The 17,909-nt window shown below is 38.8% G+C and overlaps 1 protein-coding gene and 1 pseudogene across 13 annotated transcripts in view; one reads left to right on the plus strand and one right to left on the minus strand.

Annotated features, from left to right (window-relative positions):
* The window catches only part of DEPDC5 (DEP domain containing 5, GATOR1 subcomplex subunit), a 161,840-nt gene that overhangs the window by 90,937 nt on the left and 52,994 nt on the right, over positions 1–17,909 (minus strand). For all 13 annotated transcript variants that reach the window (XR_013175741.1, XM_077160444.1, XM_077160443.1 and 10 more), the window contains exons 18-20: positions 7,555–7,624; positions 5,750–5,786; positions 3,704–3,824 (exon numbers count right to left, since the gene is read on the minus strand). Coding sequence is in view for 12 of the 13 variants with exons in the window: in XM_077160444.1 (XP_077016559.1) it covers positions 3,704–3,824; positions 5,750–5,786; positions 7,555–7,624 (228 nt within the window). In the remaining variant the exon portion in view is untranslated. The remainder of the gene's footprint in view (positions 1–3,703; positions 3,825–5,749; positions 5,787–7,554; positions 7,625–17,909) is intronic.
* LOC143683937 (uncharacterized protein C12orf50 homolog pseudogene) lies at positions 10,174–11,620 on the plus strand (annotated as a pseudogene).

Consider the following 17,909-nt stretch of genomic DNA (forward strand, 5'->3'; position numbering starts at 1 on the left):
CGTGGGACAGAAATCTTGGAATGAGCAGAGACTCAGCATCAAGGGATTGAGAAAAACCCTAGAATGAGCTGAGATTTAGCATCAAGGGATTGAGAAAACCTTCTCGACCAAAAGGAGGAAGAGGGAAATGAGACAAAGTGTCAATGGCTGAGAGATTCCAAACAGAGTCGAGAGGTTATCCTGGAGGTTATTCTTATGCATCAAGTGGATATCATCTTGTTATTCAAGACGTAATGGAGAGGCTGGAGGGAATTGCCTGAAAATGTAGGGCTGTGTTTCAGTAGCCATGTTTCTTGACGATGATTGAATAATGATACAGCTGTCACAATGTGACTGTGTGATTGTGAAAACCTTGTGTCTGATGCTCCTTTTATCTACCATATCAACAGATGAGTAGAACATATGGGATAAAAATAAATAATAGGGGGAACAAATGCTAAAATAAATTTAGTTTGAAATGCTAGTGATCAATGAAAACGAGGGGTAAGGGGTATGGTAGGTATAATCTTTTTTCTTTCCTGTGTTCGTTTTATTTCTTTTTCTATTGTCTTTTTATTTCTTTTTCTGAATTAATGCAAATGTTCTAAGAAATGATGAATATGAAACTAAGTGATGATATTGTGAATTACTGATTATGTATGTTGTTTTATTTTATTTTTAAATTAATAAATAAATTTTAAAAAAAAGATACAGTTAGACACTGAATGAAGCTGAATGTGAGAATGACAGAGGGAGGAGGCCTGGGGGCACAAATGAAATCAGAAGGAAAGATAGACAATAAAGACTGAGATGGTACAATCTAGGAATGCCTAGAGTGTACAATGATAGTGACTAAATGTACACATTTAAAAATGCTTTTGCATGAGGAAGAACAAAGGAATATCAATATTGCAGGGTGTTGAAAATAGATGGTAATTAATAAGTTAAAACTTTAACTTAAGTGTGAAACTAAAACAAAAAATGCTCTTTGGTACAAAATTTATATTTTGACTAGTGCATTTCCTAATATAACTTATGTGGACAGCTTAACCGAACACCATAAGTACATAGAACCTTGAGTAGGGCATGAGATTTTGTAGGTTTGTCCAGAGTGATGCTCTGATAAATCCCACAGTGATTCGAACAGTGAATAAAAAAGTATTTGCAAAGCCCCCTTGGGGGAACGGTGAAAAAGGGGGAAATCTCAACTTCCCCAATTGGAGAATTCTTGATATTCTCACAAGCAGTGGGGACAACCAAAGCAATATGTGGAGCCCTCACTCTGGGGGTTTGTTCATATGAAACTTAACCCTGCAAAAGATGGGCTAATCCTACTTAAAATTAGGCCTAAGAGTCACCCCCAGAGAACGTTTTTTATTGCTCAGATGTGGCCTCTCTCTCTCGGCCAACACAACAAGCAAACTCACTGCCCTCCCCATCTCTAAGTGGGACATAACTCCCAGGGGTGTGGACCTCCCTGGCAACCTGGGACAGAAATCCTAGAATGAGTTGGAAATCAACATTAAGGGACTGAGAAAACCTCGACCAAAAGGGAGAAGAGTGAAATGAGACAAAATAAAATGTCAATGGCTGAGAGATTCCAAACAGAGTCGAGAGGTTATCCTGGAGGTTATTCTTATGCATTAAACAGATGTCACCTGTTTAGTTAAGGTGTAATGGAGAGGCTGGAGGGAACTGTCTGAAAACGGAGAGCTGTGTTCCAGTAGCCATGTTTCTTGAAGATGATTGTATAATGATATAGCTTTTGCAATGTGACTGTGTGACTGAGAAAACCTTGTGTCTGCTGCTCCTTTCATCTTACCTTATCGACAGACAAGTAAAACATATAGATTAAAAATAAATAAATAATAGGGGGAACAAACGTTAAAATAAATTTAGTATATTGAAATGCTAGTGATCAATGAAAGGGAGTGGTAAGGGTTATGGTATGTATGAATTCTTTCTTGTTTTCTTTTTTATTTCTTTATCTGAATTGATGCAAATGTTCTAAGAAATGATCATGATGATGAATATACAACTATGTGATGATATTTGAGTTACTGATTATATAACAAGAATGGAATGATCATATGGTAAGAATGTTTGTGTTTGTATGCTGAGTAAAAAATAAGTAAATAATTAACTTTTTAAAAAAGGTATAGTTAGGGACATCAAGGAGCATACAAACTGGGTCTCTGAAACACCAAATCTTGCTATCTTTGATTACAAAAATGAAAACCAAGGATCTTGGACTAGGAAAACATTTTTAAATGTTAAGGAGAAAAGTGCTACTAAACACCTAAACAGCATACCCTGTGTAAGGAAGATGCTGTCGAAAGCACTTATTCTGAGCTCTGAACATCCTCAGGATGAGACACCAGGATGGGATGAAGGAAAAGGACAGAAAATAATCATATGATGATATCAGCTCATTTACCACAAAATAAAAATTTAGAAGGTATAATATTATTCTAATCAGCTGTGCTTTAATAAGCTTGCAGATTTAAGAAATATGGAAATTATGAGACTTATTGTGTAGATGGTCAACTAGGAAAAAAAGTTAAGCAGATCTCAGCTTCACACATTCCTAAAATACAATTCTAGATGGATTAAAGACCTAACCACAAAGAAACAGAACTATAAAGTATTATAAGAAAATACAGGGTAATATATTGATAACCTTGGAATAGAGAGGCCTTTCCTACATAAGAGCCAGGAATGAAAAGATGGATAAATTTGGCTATATCACCATACTACTATATGACTAAACACCATGGAGCAAAATTTAAGCAGCAAGAGAGATTCCAAACAGAGTTGAGAGGTTATCCTGGAGGTTATTCTTATGCATTGAGTAGATATCACCTTATTAATCAAGATGTAAGGGAGAGGCTGGAGGGAACTGCCTGAAAATGTAGAGCTGTGTTCCAGTAGCCATGTTTCTTGACGATGATTGAATAATGATACAGCTTTCACAATGTGACTGTGTGATTATGAAAACCTTGTGTCTGATGCTCCTTTTATCTACCTTGTCAACAAAGGAGTAGAACATATGGAATAAAAATAAATAATAGGGGGAACAAATGTTAAAATAAATTTAGTTTGAAATGCTGGTGATCAGTGAAAGTGAGGGGTAAGGGGTATAGTAGGTATAATTTTTTTTTTCTGTTTTCATTTGATTTCTTTTTCTATTGTCTTTTTATTTCTTTTTCTGAATGGATGCAAATGGTCTAAGAGACAATGAATATGCAACTAAGTGATGATATTGTGAATTACTGATTGTTAATGTTTTATTTCATTTATTAAATTTTTTTAATTAATAAATAAATTAAAAAAAATTTAAGTAGCAAGAGTTAAAGAAAAGTCTCTTGCATTCTGGGAATAAAAAACTTAAAAACAAAAACAAAAACACCACAACTCTGGGCCCAGGGATATGTATTAGTGCCAACCCAGTAAAAGGTAGATTCTGGAATTTGTGAACTGCTGCTAGCTGGAAAAAGCATAAGAATTCCCCCTATTTTGAGACAAAACTTCACAGCCAAAGTGGCTGGACCCAAGAGCCTAAAAACAGAATCCTAATGACTTACATGGAACGCCTTCCATATGGCTAACTTGAATATAAAATAGTTCTAAGGTTGTTCTTACAATGGCCCCTACTGGATCTCAGGTTTTCCCTTCATCTCCTAAGCAACTGCATAGCCATCCCAACGTGAATATGAGAGAAAACCTGCAGGTGGCAAGGCGCTGAGCTCGGGATGGGCCTGGAAGCCTGAACACCTGGGCATCGTAGGCATCATAATCTACTTGGATGGGAAGAGCATTCTCAGATTCCTTGGGAGTCCCGAGAGCTGAAACACACAAGGATACAAACTTTCATCAAATCACATTTCAAAACAGAGACCTTCGGAGGGTCTTCATCAAAATCTCTAAGGCACAGGGGGTCATGATCATCACTCCCCCTGAAAAAAATCAGAAAACAACCCATTCATCAAGATGTTGAGAGTGAGAAAACCTCTTCTGTTGTTCAGATGTGGCCTGTCTCCCTAAGCCAATTCGGCAGGTGAACTCACTGCCCTCCCTCCTATGCGGGACATGACTCTCTGGCAACGTGGGACAGAACTCCTGGAATGAACCAGGACCCAGCATCAAGGGAATGAGAAAGTCTTCTTGACCAAAAGGGGGAAGAAAGAAATGAGACTAAATAGTTTCAGTGGATGAGAGATTTCAGAGTCAAGCAGTTATCCTGGAGGTTATTCTTATGCATTATATAGATATCCCTTTTAGTTTATGGTGTATTGGAGTGGCTGAAGTACCTGAAATTGTTCAGCTACGGTCCAGTAGCCCTGATTCTTGAAGATGATTGTATAATGATATAGCTTTTACAATGTGAATGTGTGATTGTGAAAACCTTGTGTCTGATGCTCCTTTTACCCAGTATATGGAAAGATGAATTAAAAAATAAGGATAAAAAATAGGGGGGTTACAAAGCGTAAAAAACTGGGTGACTGGAATGCTGGTGGTCAATGAGAGAAGTAAGGGGTACAGGATGCATGAGTTTTTTGTTTTTTGCATGGGCAGGTACCGGGAATCAAACTCCGGTCTCTGGCATGGCAGGCGAGAACTCTGCCTGCTGAGCCACCATGGCCCACCTAAGTCTTTTCCTTTTTATTTCTTTTTCTGGAGTGATGCAAATGCTCTAACAATGATCATGGTGATAAATACACAACTATGTGATGATAATGTGATCACTGATTGTATATCATGAATGGACTGTGTGTGAAGATTTCTCAATAAAAAATATTAAAAAAAAAGATATTGAGATTAAATGGTCTATAGAGCAAAGTGATATCAATGGCTGAGAAATTCTAAACACAGTCCAGAAGTTATCCTGGAGGTTATTCTTACGCATTAAATGGATAATACCTGTTTAGTTAAGGTGTAATAGAGAGGCTGAAGGGAACTGGCTGAAAATGGAGAGCTGTGTTCTAGTAACCATGTTTCTTGAAGATGACTGCATAATGATACAGCTTTTGCAGAATGACTGTGTGATTGTGGAAGCCTTGTGTCTGAAGCTTCTTTTATCTACCTTATGGACAGATGAGTAAAACACATGGATTAAAAATAAATAAATAATAGGGGAAAGAAATGTTAAAATAAATTTAGTAGATTGAAATGCTAGTGATCAATGAAAGGGAGGGATAAGGGTTATGGTATGCATGAATTTTTTTTCTTTTTATTTCTTTTTCTGAATTGATGCAAATGTTCTAAGAAATGATCATGATGATGAATATACAACTATGTGATGATGTTGTGAATTGCTGATTATATATATAGAATGGAATGATCATATGGTAAGAATGTGTTTGTACATTGGTTTGTTTAATAAATAAAATATGGTTAAAAAAATAAAAAAAAAAACAAAAAAAACAAGCGCAGCACTAAATAAAGGCAAAGGTATTGGTAGTATTTCATTCTTCCATGATCCCTCTTAAATATATCATCTTAATATATTTAGTACTTTAAACCTTTCTACTTAATTCTGACAACCAACCTTCGGAAAAGAAAAACCAGGTTTTGTCACCATTCATTTTACAGCTGACCAGGCAAAAAATACAAAAAGATTAAAAGAACTTCCACCAAATGTCACACAAAGAGAACAAGGGCTCAGTCTCTCAGCTAGCTGTGATTGTTTCATGTGACATCGCATAATTTTGTTGCCATTCATTAGCTGAGTATTTCTAAAACTGATGAAAGATCTCAAAAAAATACTCACATGTTTCACGGCCATTTTTTGTTTTCTCAGATGCAGGCTGTAAAATTAAATAGATAATTAATCATTCCCTCCTCTGCTAGAACAAAACTCATGACAAGGCACAATTATATTTTGTATGTGGCTGCTCCCAGAGCACAGACCATGTCTGACCCTCATTCTAGATGACAGCAAGGCAGGAGCTAACATTTGATGCCCACCATGGTGTCAGGTCCTGGCTAAGTCCTTTATTGCCTGACTTCTATTTTATTTACTCTCAAACCCTATCCATGGACTGTATTTTACAGGTAAGTATATTAAATTCTAGAGAGGAAAAAGGACTTGCCCAAAGGCATAGGATTAACAGGTGGCAGAACAAAACCCAAGCCCAGATCTTCAGACGCTTAGCTCCATTTCGGTGCCTGTTCTACCATAGCTGGGATCTCCCTGACCCCAAACCCCACATGCTTCCCACTTCACTACAGCACTCTTACCCGTCTACCTACACAGACCAGAGCTCTATACATTACCCAGTTTGTTGAAATACAGTACAAATGTATAGAGAAAACTTAGAGAGCGATCAATTTTTTTTTTCCTTTTAAGGGTCTTTTACTAGACCCTGAACCTACTATAACAATACTCATTCTTTCCTCTTTAAAATGATCATGAGTAAGAGAAGTTTCTCCACATCCCATTTAGCTAAGAATGGTTATGATGAAGCATTAAACATCAGAAGGAAGAAGTCCTTTTCTGGGTAGAATCCTACCTCCCAGTGATTAACTACTTGACACAGCCTATTTTAGTAGTCCTTGTATTCCTCTATATTAAATTTTTCCTTAATATAAGAATAACATTACTCCCCACTCCCCCAAAAAGAGTTAGAAGAATTACTACTAATGTAACATAGCTGCAAATAGGGCAATTTTCAGGGGGCCCAGCTCTGCCAGAAATGGGCAGATGGATGAGAGGAGTGTGGTTATTGGGCCACAAACGTAACATTCTGTATTTTCCTCTTCACATCACATAACAAACATTCTTTTCAGGTTCTTTAAATTGGTATTTTTATAAGTAAATATATTCCACTGAATGGATGTTTCACGGTTTCTTTAGGCATTTTCTTACTGTTTTCACCTTTTCAGTATTTATAAATGCAATTGGGCCAAAATATTTTCACATACAATATCTGCCACTATTTCCTTAGACCAATTGGCTAAAAATGGAATTACCGAGCCGAACAGCATGAATGCTGCATTACTCTTTTTACCTTTTTTTTTTTACATGGGCAGGCACCGGTAATCGAACCCGGGTCCTCTTGCATTACTCAATATACCTGGCTGAAAAGCTTTCCAAAAGCATGGTACACCCAGGTACACAAGGACCACTTTTCATCACACATTTTCCAGCATTTGATGTAATAATTAATATGTTTTAAACCTATCTGATAAGCAAAAGAAGAATCCCCATTTTTGGTTGGAATTTGCATTTCTTGAACTACTCCTAAGACATGTCTTTTTTTATCAGGTTTCATCTTAGATGCAATGTGTACCCACATCTTTGTCTTTGTCCCCACTGGTATCTGAGTGGTTTCGATAACAAAATAACCTGGTGATATAATAATATAATGAATGCTTGGTCACATTTGTTAAAAATATTTCTTATACTCTGGAGCTTGCCTTGTTATTTATTAAATGCAGAAAACTGTAAACCTCTAAGGGAGATTTCTTAAATTCTTTTCATGAGCGTGGGGGGAATAAAGGGCTACCTCAGGACCAAAATAACCACTCACACCGTGTGTCAGTCCTAAGTCTCTGCGGGTTGTTGAAACCTACCTTCTTTCCTGCCAGTTTTATTCGTGGGGTGAAACTGTTACAAAAGAGCTGGCTCTTGGAGGTATAAAAACTGTAAAATAAACAAATCGGTCATTAATCTAACCTCCTTACATTTTAAACCTTAGGACAGTTGAGATCCTAGCCACAGATCAGCTCTCTCATGACTAGTTTTATCTCAGGATTCACTAACATTCCTAATCCAGTTTATCTTGTGATTATTATAAAACATTATTTTTAAAATTGATTTTCGAGTCTTTTCTTCCCATACATTGCTTCATGTGTGATAGTCCTGATTCCTAACCACAACAGAATCTTCTACTTGTGGCCGCATTAAATCTATTCACCCCATAATATTTTACATCCTGATATGCAGAATGTTGCTGGGCCCATGGGAGGTCCTTTTCACTCACCTGGTGATCAGTACTTTGTATGCAAGAGTAACTCAGGCAAGACAAAGAAAAGGTTAGTATAGAAGAAAAGATGCCAGAACCCACTAAGTCTCAATCCCTCTGAAACTCATATTTTAATACAGTCATGTCAGAAATTCAACACAAGAAAATCGCAACCCATGCTTGTCCTGACTATACTGAATGAATGAGCAGATAGAAGTTATGCAGGCTTTTCTATTCCTCAGGCATCTCTCTATTCTCTTTTGCCATTATCTACAATTAACTTGTGGTAAAGATGTTTTGAATATTGACCAATGCCCACTTCCTCTCAAAATTCTTACCATAACCAGAAAAAGAAAAGAAAGAAAGAAAGGAAAAGTATTATCAATGGATAATCAATGGATTGTGGGGGCAAATCCTAGTGACACGTTAAGTACGTGTGAACACATTCTTAATTTTAATCTGCATTCCTGTAGGTGTGAACCCATTTGTAAATAGGATCATCTGAAGATGTTTTAATTAAAATGTATTCCAACTGAATGAGGGTGGGTCTTAAACCAGATTATTGGAATTTTTTATAAGCAGAAGAAATTCAGACTTAGAGAAATTCGGCCTTAGAGAAGGCCACAGGGAGAAGGAAAAGTTAGCAGGACATCAGAATATCAGATAGTTCCATCTGTCTACCCCATATTAGTGACAGACTCTTCCAATATGAAAAATTTAGAATTGCCATAGCCCAAACACCCCTAAAGAAAGGGACGGGAAGATCAAAGGTGATGGTAGACTTATACAGAGAAGATAGGATTTAATAAATGAATATGAACGCTGAATCATTAAACTGATATCTCTTTTAGTCTCCAGTATTTTAGAGCAGCTATAAGTAAAAGCCTAAAATTGTGGAATTGTAACTCATGTCAAACTCTGAAATATGTTCTACAACTAATTGTGGTGCTGTGCTTTGAAATTTATAGCTTTTTTGTATGTATGTTATTTTTCACAAAGAAAAATGAAAAAAAGTAGATTGTGATGATAAAAAAATATTTAAACCCTCTAGCCTCCTATATTCTAGAGCAGCTAGAAGGAAAAATATGAGAGGATCAAATGGTAGCCCATGACAAACTCTGGGATCTGTCCTGTAACTACTTGTTGAAGAGTGCTTTGAAAATTATTGCTTTTTTATCTCTTGCCTTTATATATGTTATACTAAATAAAAAAAAAGTTAAAAATCAAAAGAAACAAACACACTCTTGCACGTTAAAATGTTCTCACTATGTACTTTCCTATCATATATAATTTAAATGACAATAATGGAGTATCAAAATGGAATGCTTAATATAATATTATTGCTTCATATAGCATTTCATGGTAATTTTAGTGTGCTGAGAGCTAGTGCAAAAGTTATTGAAACTAAAAAAGATTCCCGGACCACGCACCCCGCCCTCCCCAAAAGTTACTCAAACTGGGCCCTCGCGTGAGTCGCCCGCGTGAGCCGCCCGCGTGTTTTCCCTTGGGGTTCGGATGGCCATGAAAATTCAGGATCCATTTCTCGGTGTGTGCTTTGCCTAGTAACCGATGATATTTTTGAAAATTAAATAACATCAAGATGAAAACACGAAAATGAAAAAAAAGTACAAAACAAACAAGAAACATAAAATCACTTGATTCTGGGTGTGAGATACTGGGACAAGAAACTTATTATTTTATAGTCAAGCACCAGCAACTTTGTTCAACCAGGGGAATCCTGAAAAGCCAGTTGTCTCATGGGTCTTAAAGAGCCGACAAATAACCCTCACAGGTATCAACTCTCATGTTCCAAACTGCCACGGAATTTTGTAGGTTCAACATTCTGTCATTTCTGAGAACGGATCACCTTCCAAAACATTCCACTTGCCCTTTGAATAGTAGTAGCAAGGCAAACCATCTCTCCAGAACAAGTTTCATCAGCGCCTAGTGCAAGGTATCTGGCAGAAAGAAAGGAGTCCAAGTCCAGGAATTAGCACAAGACCATTTCACAGCTTTAAACTGGACTCCTCCTCTGCTGGTAGCAGCCGGCAGCTTTGCCCGATTCTCTTGAACCTTAAGAGACACCAAGGAGTTTCTACCAGACCCTGGAAGAAGCTATTTCTCATATTATAATGGATGAAAAATGAATGTAGCTACCAGATGAATAAGTAGTCCAATTTATTTTCAGGGTTCCCAGTGCCGATTCCGACGCTGTGAAGAGGTCCTTGGCAGTGACACTGTGTGCTCATTATGGAGAGAGGGAAAATGTTTAGATCCACTTTGCAGATTTAGACACATGGAAATGCAACAAAACTGCAGCATTTCATGTTTCTGGGAAACTCAACCTCTTGGTTGTGTGAAGATCAGTTGTATCTTTTATCACAGCAAACCTCGAAATATCAATGGACTATTTTTGCCACCAAGTAGCAATATCACACAACAGAAAGAAACTTGGGAAGGAATTCCACCCCCGACCAAGAGTCAGGAATCTCTAAAACCACAGGAGAACATATCACAACCCATTCACCATCCTTTAGTTTTAGAAACTAACTTTCAGGAAGAAGAGGAGGAAGGAGATGAACAAAATGATAATTTGGCTTTGGAGCAATTTAATTTAAAAAACATATATCCTATAGATGCTTCTAGTTTGTGGACAAAGACCCCTGAAGAAATTGAAGAAAAAAGAGTAATAAAGGAGATGTGTTATAAATCTGGTGAATACTACAGATTTCATACTCCTCCAGATATTTCATCATCAAAAAGCATAACTCCTACAGTGGAAAAAGAGTTAGAAATGCCTTTGGAAAATGGCAGTGAATTGCAAGAAGGGGATGGTCTTACAGTTCCAACAAAATTTAGCCTATTTGAAAGGCATAGTGAGATAAAAACATCATTGGATGGGAAACCAAGGACTGACATTGCTGCTTTTGAAAACGGAGGCGGTGACTGCTATGTTCCACAGAGGATCATATTTCTTGGAGTAGATGAAAGTGAAGCTTTAACAGAAGAGAAAGAAAGCACCATGTTAAAATGTTCAAACACTAAAGTGAATGATGTCCAGCCAATGAGAAGGCCTCATTTTAAAGGTGTGAAAAAAAGAAAATGGATTTATGATGAACCAAAGAACTTTCCTGGCCCAGGAATGCGCAGAGTACAGATCCCAAATTCCAAAAATAAAATGAGTTACCATCGCAATAATAGAAACAGAAATGCTGAGAATGCAGCCTATATCCATGTTCAGAGAGATGCTGTCAGGACTCTCATTGAATGCACCTCCCCGTGGCAGGGCCACAAATGGGTCCTACAATAAAGCAGATGTTAACAGGGAACCCAAGCTCAGCCTCTCTCCAGACAAATACATGTCAACATCCTATAATGGTTCAGCCTGGCGAAAAAGAATTCCTTTTTCAAAAACATATTCAAAAACTGAAAAGATATATACAGAGCCAAGAAGAAATGGGAGGAAGTAAACCTGGAGGTTGAAAGAAGAGAAAAATGAGAAAAGAGAAAAGTGCCAGACATCATCTGATTTATAATCAAAAATGAAAATTCAAAGAATGAGATAGTCAAGTACTCCATATTATATACTGGATAGCCAAAGATGATAAAATGCAAATTCTGAAAATAAGATGCAGGAAGTACATTGTGCCCTTTCCAAACTGATAAAAATGCAAATTACAAACAGCTGCCTGTGTATTTATGTAGGTCTGGAATTCATTCTATGCATTGTCACAAACGTTTAATAAATTTAAAAGTTAAAAAAAAAAAAAGTTACTCAAACTGTGTATATTCTTCAAGTTGGGTTTTCTCGATGGAGAGAGGATTTTTTCTTTTCTTACATGGCAGGCACTGGGAAACAAACCTAGATCTCCGGCATGGCAGGAGAGAACTCTGCCACTGAGCCACCATTGCCCTGGGGAGAGGATTTGTTATTTGTGGTCACATACATATATTCTTAAACGTCATACAAGGTATGGTGGATTTGGGTGACTTCTTGAAAGATTTATAGCTTTCACCATTTCACTAACCTTTGTAGCTTGAGCAAATGAGCAGCTCTGAACTTTGCATACAAAGTTCCAGGGCCTGGGCAGAAGGCAGTGCATCTGCAGGTCCTTACATAACTAATTTCCTGCCAGCAACTGATTTTATTAGCATTTAAATAAGAATTTATAATAATAGCAATAGACCAGGGGCCAAGATGGTGGCCTAGCAATGTGCACGTTTTAGTTCGTCTTCCAGAACAACTACTAAATAACCAGAAACAATGTAGAACAGCTCCCGGAGCCACGTCAGTGACCGAACACACAGCGTACCCCAGTCTGGACCAGCTGGACTGGCTGTGAGCCTCCCCAGAACCGTGAGTATCCCAAGTCAAGGTGGCCGGTGCCCCTCCCCCACAGGCAGCTTCCCAGAGGGAAGAGACTCTAAACCTGGTCAAGGCAGAGGCCGCTCATTGGGCTCATGGAAAAAGAGGAAAGGGGAGAAAACGGAGGTTTTAATGGCTTTGAGTCTACGGAGACTTGGCTGCCTCTGGATTCAGCGGAGGGACTTCTCAGGCTGCAACTGCCCCAGGCATAGGCAGAAACAGACTACTTTCAGGGCTGTCTTCCACCTGCGCCTTCCCCAGGGGAGGGGTGAAGCCCAACTCAGGTGGAATCCCTCTCTCAAGGAGTTCAGACCCCAGGGCTTGGCAATCTGAAGCCATTAAAACCAGCCTACAACCTCTCCTCTGCCTCCACCACGCCCCCAGCAGGAAGAGCCTTCCAAACTTAAAGATGCTGCAACATCTTTTGCTGGTGGGACCCGCAAGCAAACAAGCACCACATAAGAAAAACAGAGTCCAGGGATTTCACAGGAAAGTCTTTTAACCTGCTGGGTCTCACCCTCAGGGAAAAATGACGCAGGTGACTCCTTTCCCCTGATAGGAGGCCAGTTTAGTCCGGGAAAACCTGGCTGGAGTCTATAATACCTACGTAGATCCTCCTAAGGGTGGGGAGGGAAGAGGCACCATACAAGCAGGGCAAGATACAAGAAAACAAGAACTGAAAAATTATCCTCTGTTAAACAAACCCTAAGCTAGAGGTCCAAAAAAGCTGAACTGAAGGTCAAAGAATACATAGACAACAAATTCATCTAGCAAGAAAACCCTAGGTAAGAGAAGTGAAAGCAATCTCCAAAATAAACTAATTAAGGCAATTAAAGGTCTAGATGCCAGCAAAAAAATAATGAATCACACCAGGAAAACTGAGGATATGGCCCAGTCAAAGGAACAAACCAATAGTTCAAATGAGATACAAGAGCTGAAAAAATTAATTCAGAATATACAAACAGACATGGAAAACCTCATCAAAAACCAAATCAATGAATTGAGGGAGGATATGAAGAAGGCAAGGAAAGAACAAAAAGAAGAAATGGAAAGTCTGAAAAAACAAACCGCAGAACTTATGGGAATGAAAGACACAGTAGAAGAGATGAAAAAACAATGGAAACCTACAATGGTAGATTTCAAGAGACAGAGGTTAGGATTAGTGAACTGGAGGATGGAACATCTGAAATCCGACAAGAAACAGAAACTATAGGAAAAAAAATGGAAATATATGAGCAGGGACTCAGGGAATTGAATGATAATATGAAGCGCACAGATATATGTGTTGTGGGTGTCCCGGAAGGAGAAGAGAAGGGAAAAGGAGGAGAAAAACTAATGGAAGAAATTATCACTGAAAATTTCCCAACTCTTATGAAAGACTTAAAATTACAGATCCAAGAAGTACAGCGTACCCCAAAGAGAATAGATCCAAATAGACATTCTCCAAGACACTTACAAGTGAGAATCTCAGAGGTCAAAGAGAAAGAGAGGATCTTGAAAGCAGCAAGAGAAAAGCAATCCATCACATACAAGGGAAACCCAATAAGACTATGTGTAGATTTCTCAGGAGAAACCATGGAGGCGAGTAGACAGTGGGATGATATATTTAAATTACTAAAAGAGAAAAACTGCTAACCAAGAATTCTATACGCAGCAAAATTGCCCTTCAAAAATGAGGGAGAGAGATGGTGGCTTAGTAAGGCGCGCGGGTCTTAGTTCCTCCTCCAGAACAACTAATAAAGAACTAGAAACAGTACAGAACAGCTCCCGGAGCCACGACAGAGACCAAACAAACAGCGTACCCCATTCTGGACCGGCTGGACCGGCTAACAGTCTCTGCTGCGGTGAGGTCCCTGAGGGCGCGCGCTTCCCCAGGCCACGGTGGCTGGCGGCCGGAGCTCCCTCCCTCCTTCCGGGCTGGCTGGGAGCTCTGGATCGGGTTCCCCAAGCCATGGCGGCTGGCGCTTCTCCCCACGCGCAGCTTCCCGGGCCAGCTGGGAGCCTCAGAGCGGCGATCGCCCGACCCGCGGTGGCCGGCAACAGGAGCCCCATCCACACGCGCGGCTTCCCGGGCCGGCTGGGAGCCTCAGAAAAGCGATCCCCCAAGCCGCGGTGGCCGGCGACCGCAGCCACTTCCACACACGCGGCTTCCCGGGCTAGCTGGGAGCATCCAAACAGCAGTTCCCCAAGCCACAGCGGCTGGCGCCCCTCCCCGACAGGCGACTTCCCGGAGGGAAAGGAAAGAGTCTCCAACAGTAGTAGAGACTGAGCCCAACCTAACACCAATAGTGGCATTAATGAACAACTTCTGACTACTAAAAATAGTCCCACAGCTCAGGCGAAAATGATCAAGGCGCAAATTGCCGACTGGGCTAACTGAAAAAGAGGAAAGAGGGCGAAACAGAGCCTCCTGTGGCTGTTTCTACGGAGGCTTCGTTGCCTCTGGGCTCAGCGCTGGGATTACATAGATTACAACTGCCCTGAACGCAGAAACAGACTGCTTTCAGGGCTCTCTACCACCTGAATCTTTCCCGCGGGAGGGGTGGAACACAACACAGGTGGATTCCATCTCTAAAGGAATTCAGATCCCAGGACTTCACAATTTGAAGCCATTAAAACCAACCTACAACCTTTTCTCTGTCTCCACCACACACCCAGCAGCGAGAGTCTTCCAAAGTGAAAGGACCCACAACATCTTTTGCTGGTGGGACCCGCAGACACACAAGCACCACATACTGGGCGGGATAAGAAAAACAGAGCCCAGAGACTTCACAGGAAAGTCATTGATTCTGCTGGGTCCCACACTGAGGGAAATCTGATTAAATACCCAGACGCCAGCAAAAAATAACGAATCACACCAGGAAAATTGAAGATATGGCCCAGTCAAAGGAACAAACCAATAGCTCAAATGAGATACAGGAGCTGAGACAACTAATTCTGAATATACAAACAGAAATGGAAAACCTCTTCAAAAACGAAATCAATAAATTTAGGGAGGACATGAAGAAGGTATGGGATCAACAAAAAGAAGAAATGGAAAGTCTGAAAAAACAAATCACAGAACTTATGGGATTGAAAGACACAGTAGAAGAGATGAAAAAAACAATGGAAACCCACAATGGAAGATTTAAAGAGACAGAGGATAGAATTAGTGAACTGGAGGATGGAACATCTGAAATCCAAAAAGAAACAGAAACTATAGGGAAAAGAATGGAAAAATTTGAGCAGGGGCTCAGGGAACTGAATGGTAATATGAAGCGCACAAATATACGTGTTGTGGGTGTTCCAGAAGGAGAAGAGAGGGGAAAAGGAGGAGAAAAACTAATGGAAGAAATTATCACTGAAAATTTCCCAACTCTTATGAAAGACTTAAAATTACAGATCCAAGAAGTGCAGTGTACCCCAAAGAGAATAGACCCAAATAGGCATTCTCCAAGACATTTACTAGTTAGAATGTCAGAGGTCAAAGAGAAAGAGAGGATCTTGAAAGCAGCAAGAGAAAAACAATCCATCACATACAAGGGAAACCAAATAAGACTATGTGTAGATTTCTCAGCAGAAACCATGGAAGCTAGAAGACACTGGGATGATATATTTAAATAACTAAAAGAGAAAAACTGCCAACCAAAACTTTTATATCCAGCAAAATTGTCCTTCAAAAATGAGGGAGAAATTAAAACATTTTCAGACAAAAAGTCACTGAGAGAATTTGTGACCAAGAGACCAGCTCAGCAAGAAATACTAAAGGGAGCACTAGAGTCAGATACAAAAAGACAGAAGAGAGAGGTATGGAGAAGAGTGTTGAAAGAAGGAAAATCAGATATGATATATATAATACAAAAGGCAAAATGGTAGAAGAAAGTATTACCCAAACAGTAATAACACTAAATGTTAATGGACTGAATTCCCCAATCAAAAGACATAGACTGGCAGAATGGATTAAAAAACAGGATCCTTCTATATGCTGTCTACAGGAAACACATCTTAGACCCAAAGATAAACACAGGTTGAAAGTGAAAGATTGGGAAAAGATATTTCATGCAAATAACAACAAGAAAAGAGCAGGAGTAGCTATACGAATATCCAACAAATTAGATTTCAAATGTAAAACAGTTAAAAGAGACAAAGAAGGATACTATATACTAATAAAAGGAACAATTAAACAAGAAGACATAACAATCATAAATATTTACACACCGAATCAGAATGCCCCAAAATACATGAGGAATACACTGCAAACACTGAAAAGGGAAATAGACACATCTACCATAATAGTTGGAGACTTCAATTCGCCACTCTCATCAATAGACAGAACATCTAGACAGAGGATCAATAAAGAAACAGAGAATTTGAATATCACAATAAATGAGCTAGACTTAACAAACATTTATAGGACATTACATCCCACAACAGCAGGATACACCTTTTTCTCAAGTGCTCATGGATCATTCTCAAAGATAGACCATATGCTGGGTCACAAAGCAAGTCTCAACAAATTTAAAAAGATGGAAATCATACACAACACTTTCTCAGATCATAAAGGAATGAAGTTGGAAATCAATAATAGGCAGAGTGCCAGAAAATTCACAAATACGTGGAGGCTCAACAACACACTGTTAAACAAACAGTGGGTCAGGAAGAAATTACAAGAGAAATTAGTAAATATCTCGAGGTGAATGAAAATGAAAACACAACATATCAAAACCTATGGGATGCAGCAAAGGCAGTGCTAAGAGGGAAATTTATTGCCCTAAATGCCTATATCAGAAAAGAAGAAAAGGCAAAAATGCAGGAATTAACTGTCCACTTGGAAGAACTGGAGAAAGAACAGCAAACTAACCCCAAAGCAAGCAAAAGGAAAGAAATAACAAAGATTAGAGCAGAAATAAATGAAACTGAAAACATGAAAACAATAGAGAAAATCAATAAGACCAGAAGTTGGTTCTATGAGAAAATCAATGAGATTGATGGGCCCTTAACAAGATTGACAAAAAGAAGAAGAGAGAGGATGCAAATAAATAAGATCAGAAATGAAGAGGAGACATAACCACTGACCTCACAGAAATAAAGGAGGTAATAACAGGATTCTATGAACAACTTTACGCTAATAAATACAACAATGTAGATGAAATGGACAAGTTCCTAGAAAGGCATGAACAACCAACTTTGACTCAAGAAGAAATAGATGACCTCAACAAACCAATCACAAGTAAAGAAATTGAATCAGTCATTCAAAAGCTTCCCAAAAAGAAAAGTCCAGGACCAGACGGCTTCACATGTGAATTTTATCAAACATTCCAGAAAGAATTAGTGCCAATTCTGCTCAAACTCTTCAAAAAAATCGAAGTGGAGGGAAAGCTACCTAATTCATTCTATGAAGCCAACATCACAGTCATACCAGAACCAGGCAAAGATATTACAAAAAAAGAAAACTACAGACCAATCTCTCTAATGAATATAGATGCAAAAATCCTCAACAAAATTCTAGGAAATCGAATCCAGCTACACGTTAAAAGAATTATACATCATGACCAAGTAGGATTCATCCCAGGTATGCAAAGATGGTTCAACATAAGAAAATCAATTAATGTAATACA

The sequence above is a fragment of the Tamandua tetradactyla genome, chromosome 5 (assembly GCF_023851605.1).
Source record: "Tamandua tetradactyla isolate mTamTet1 chromosome 5, mTamTet1.pri, whole genome shotgun sequence".
NCBI classification, from domain to species: Eukaryota; Metazoa; Chordata; class Mammalia; order Pilosa; family Myrmecophagidae; genus Tamandua; species Tamandua tetradactyla.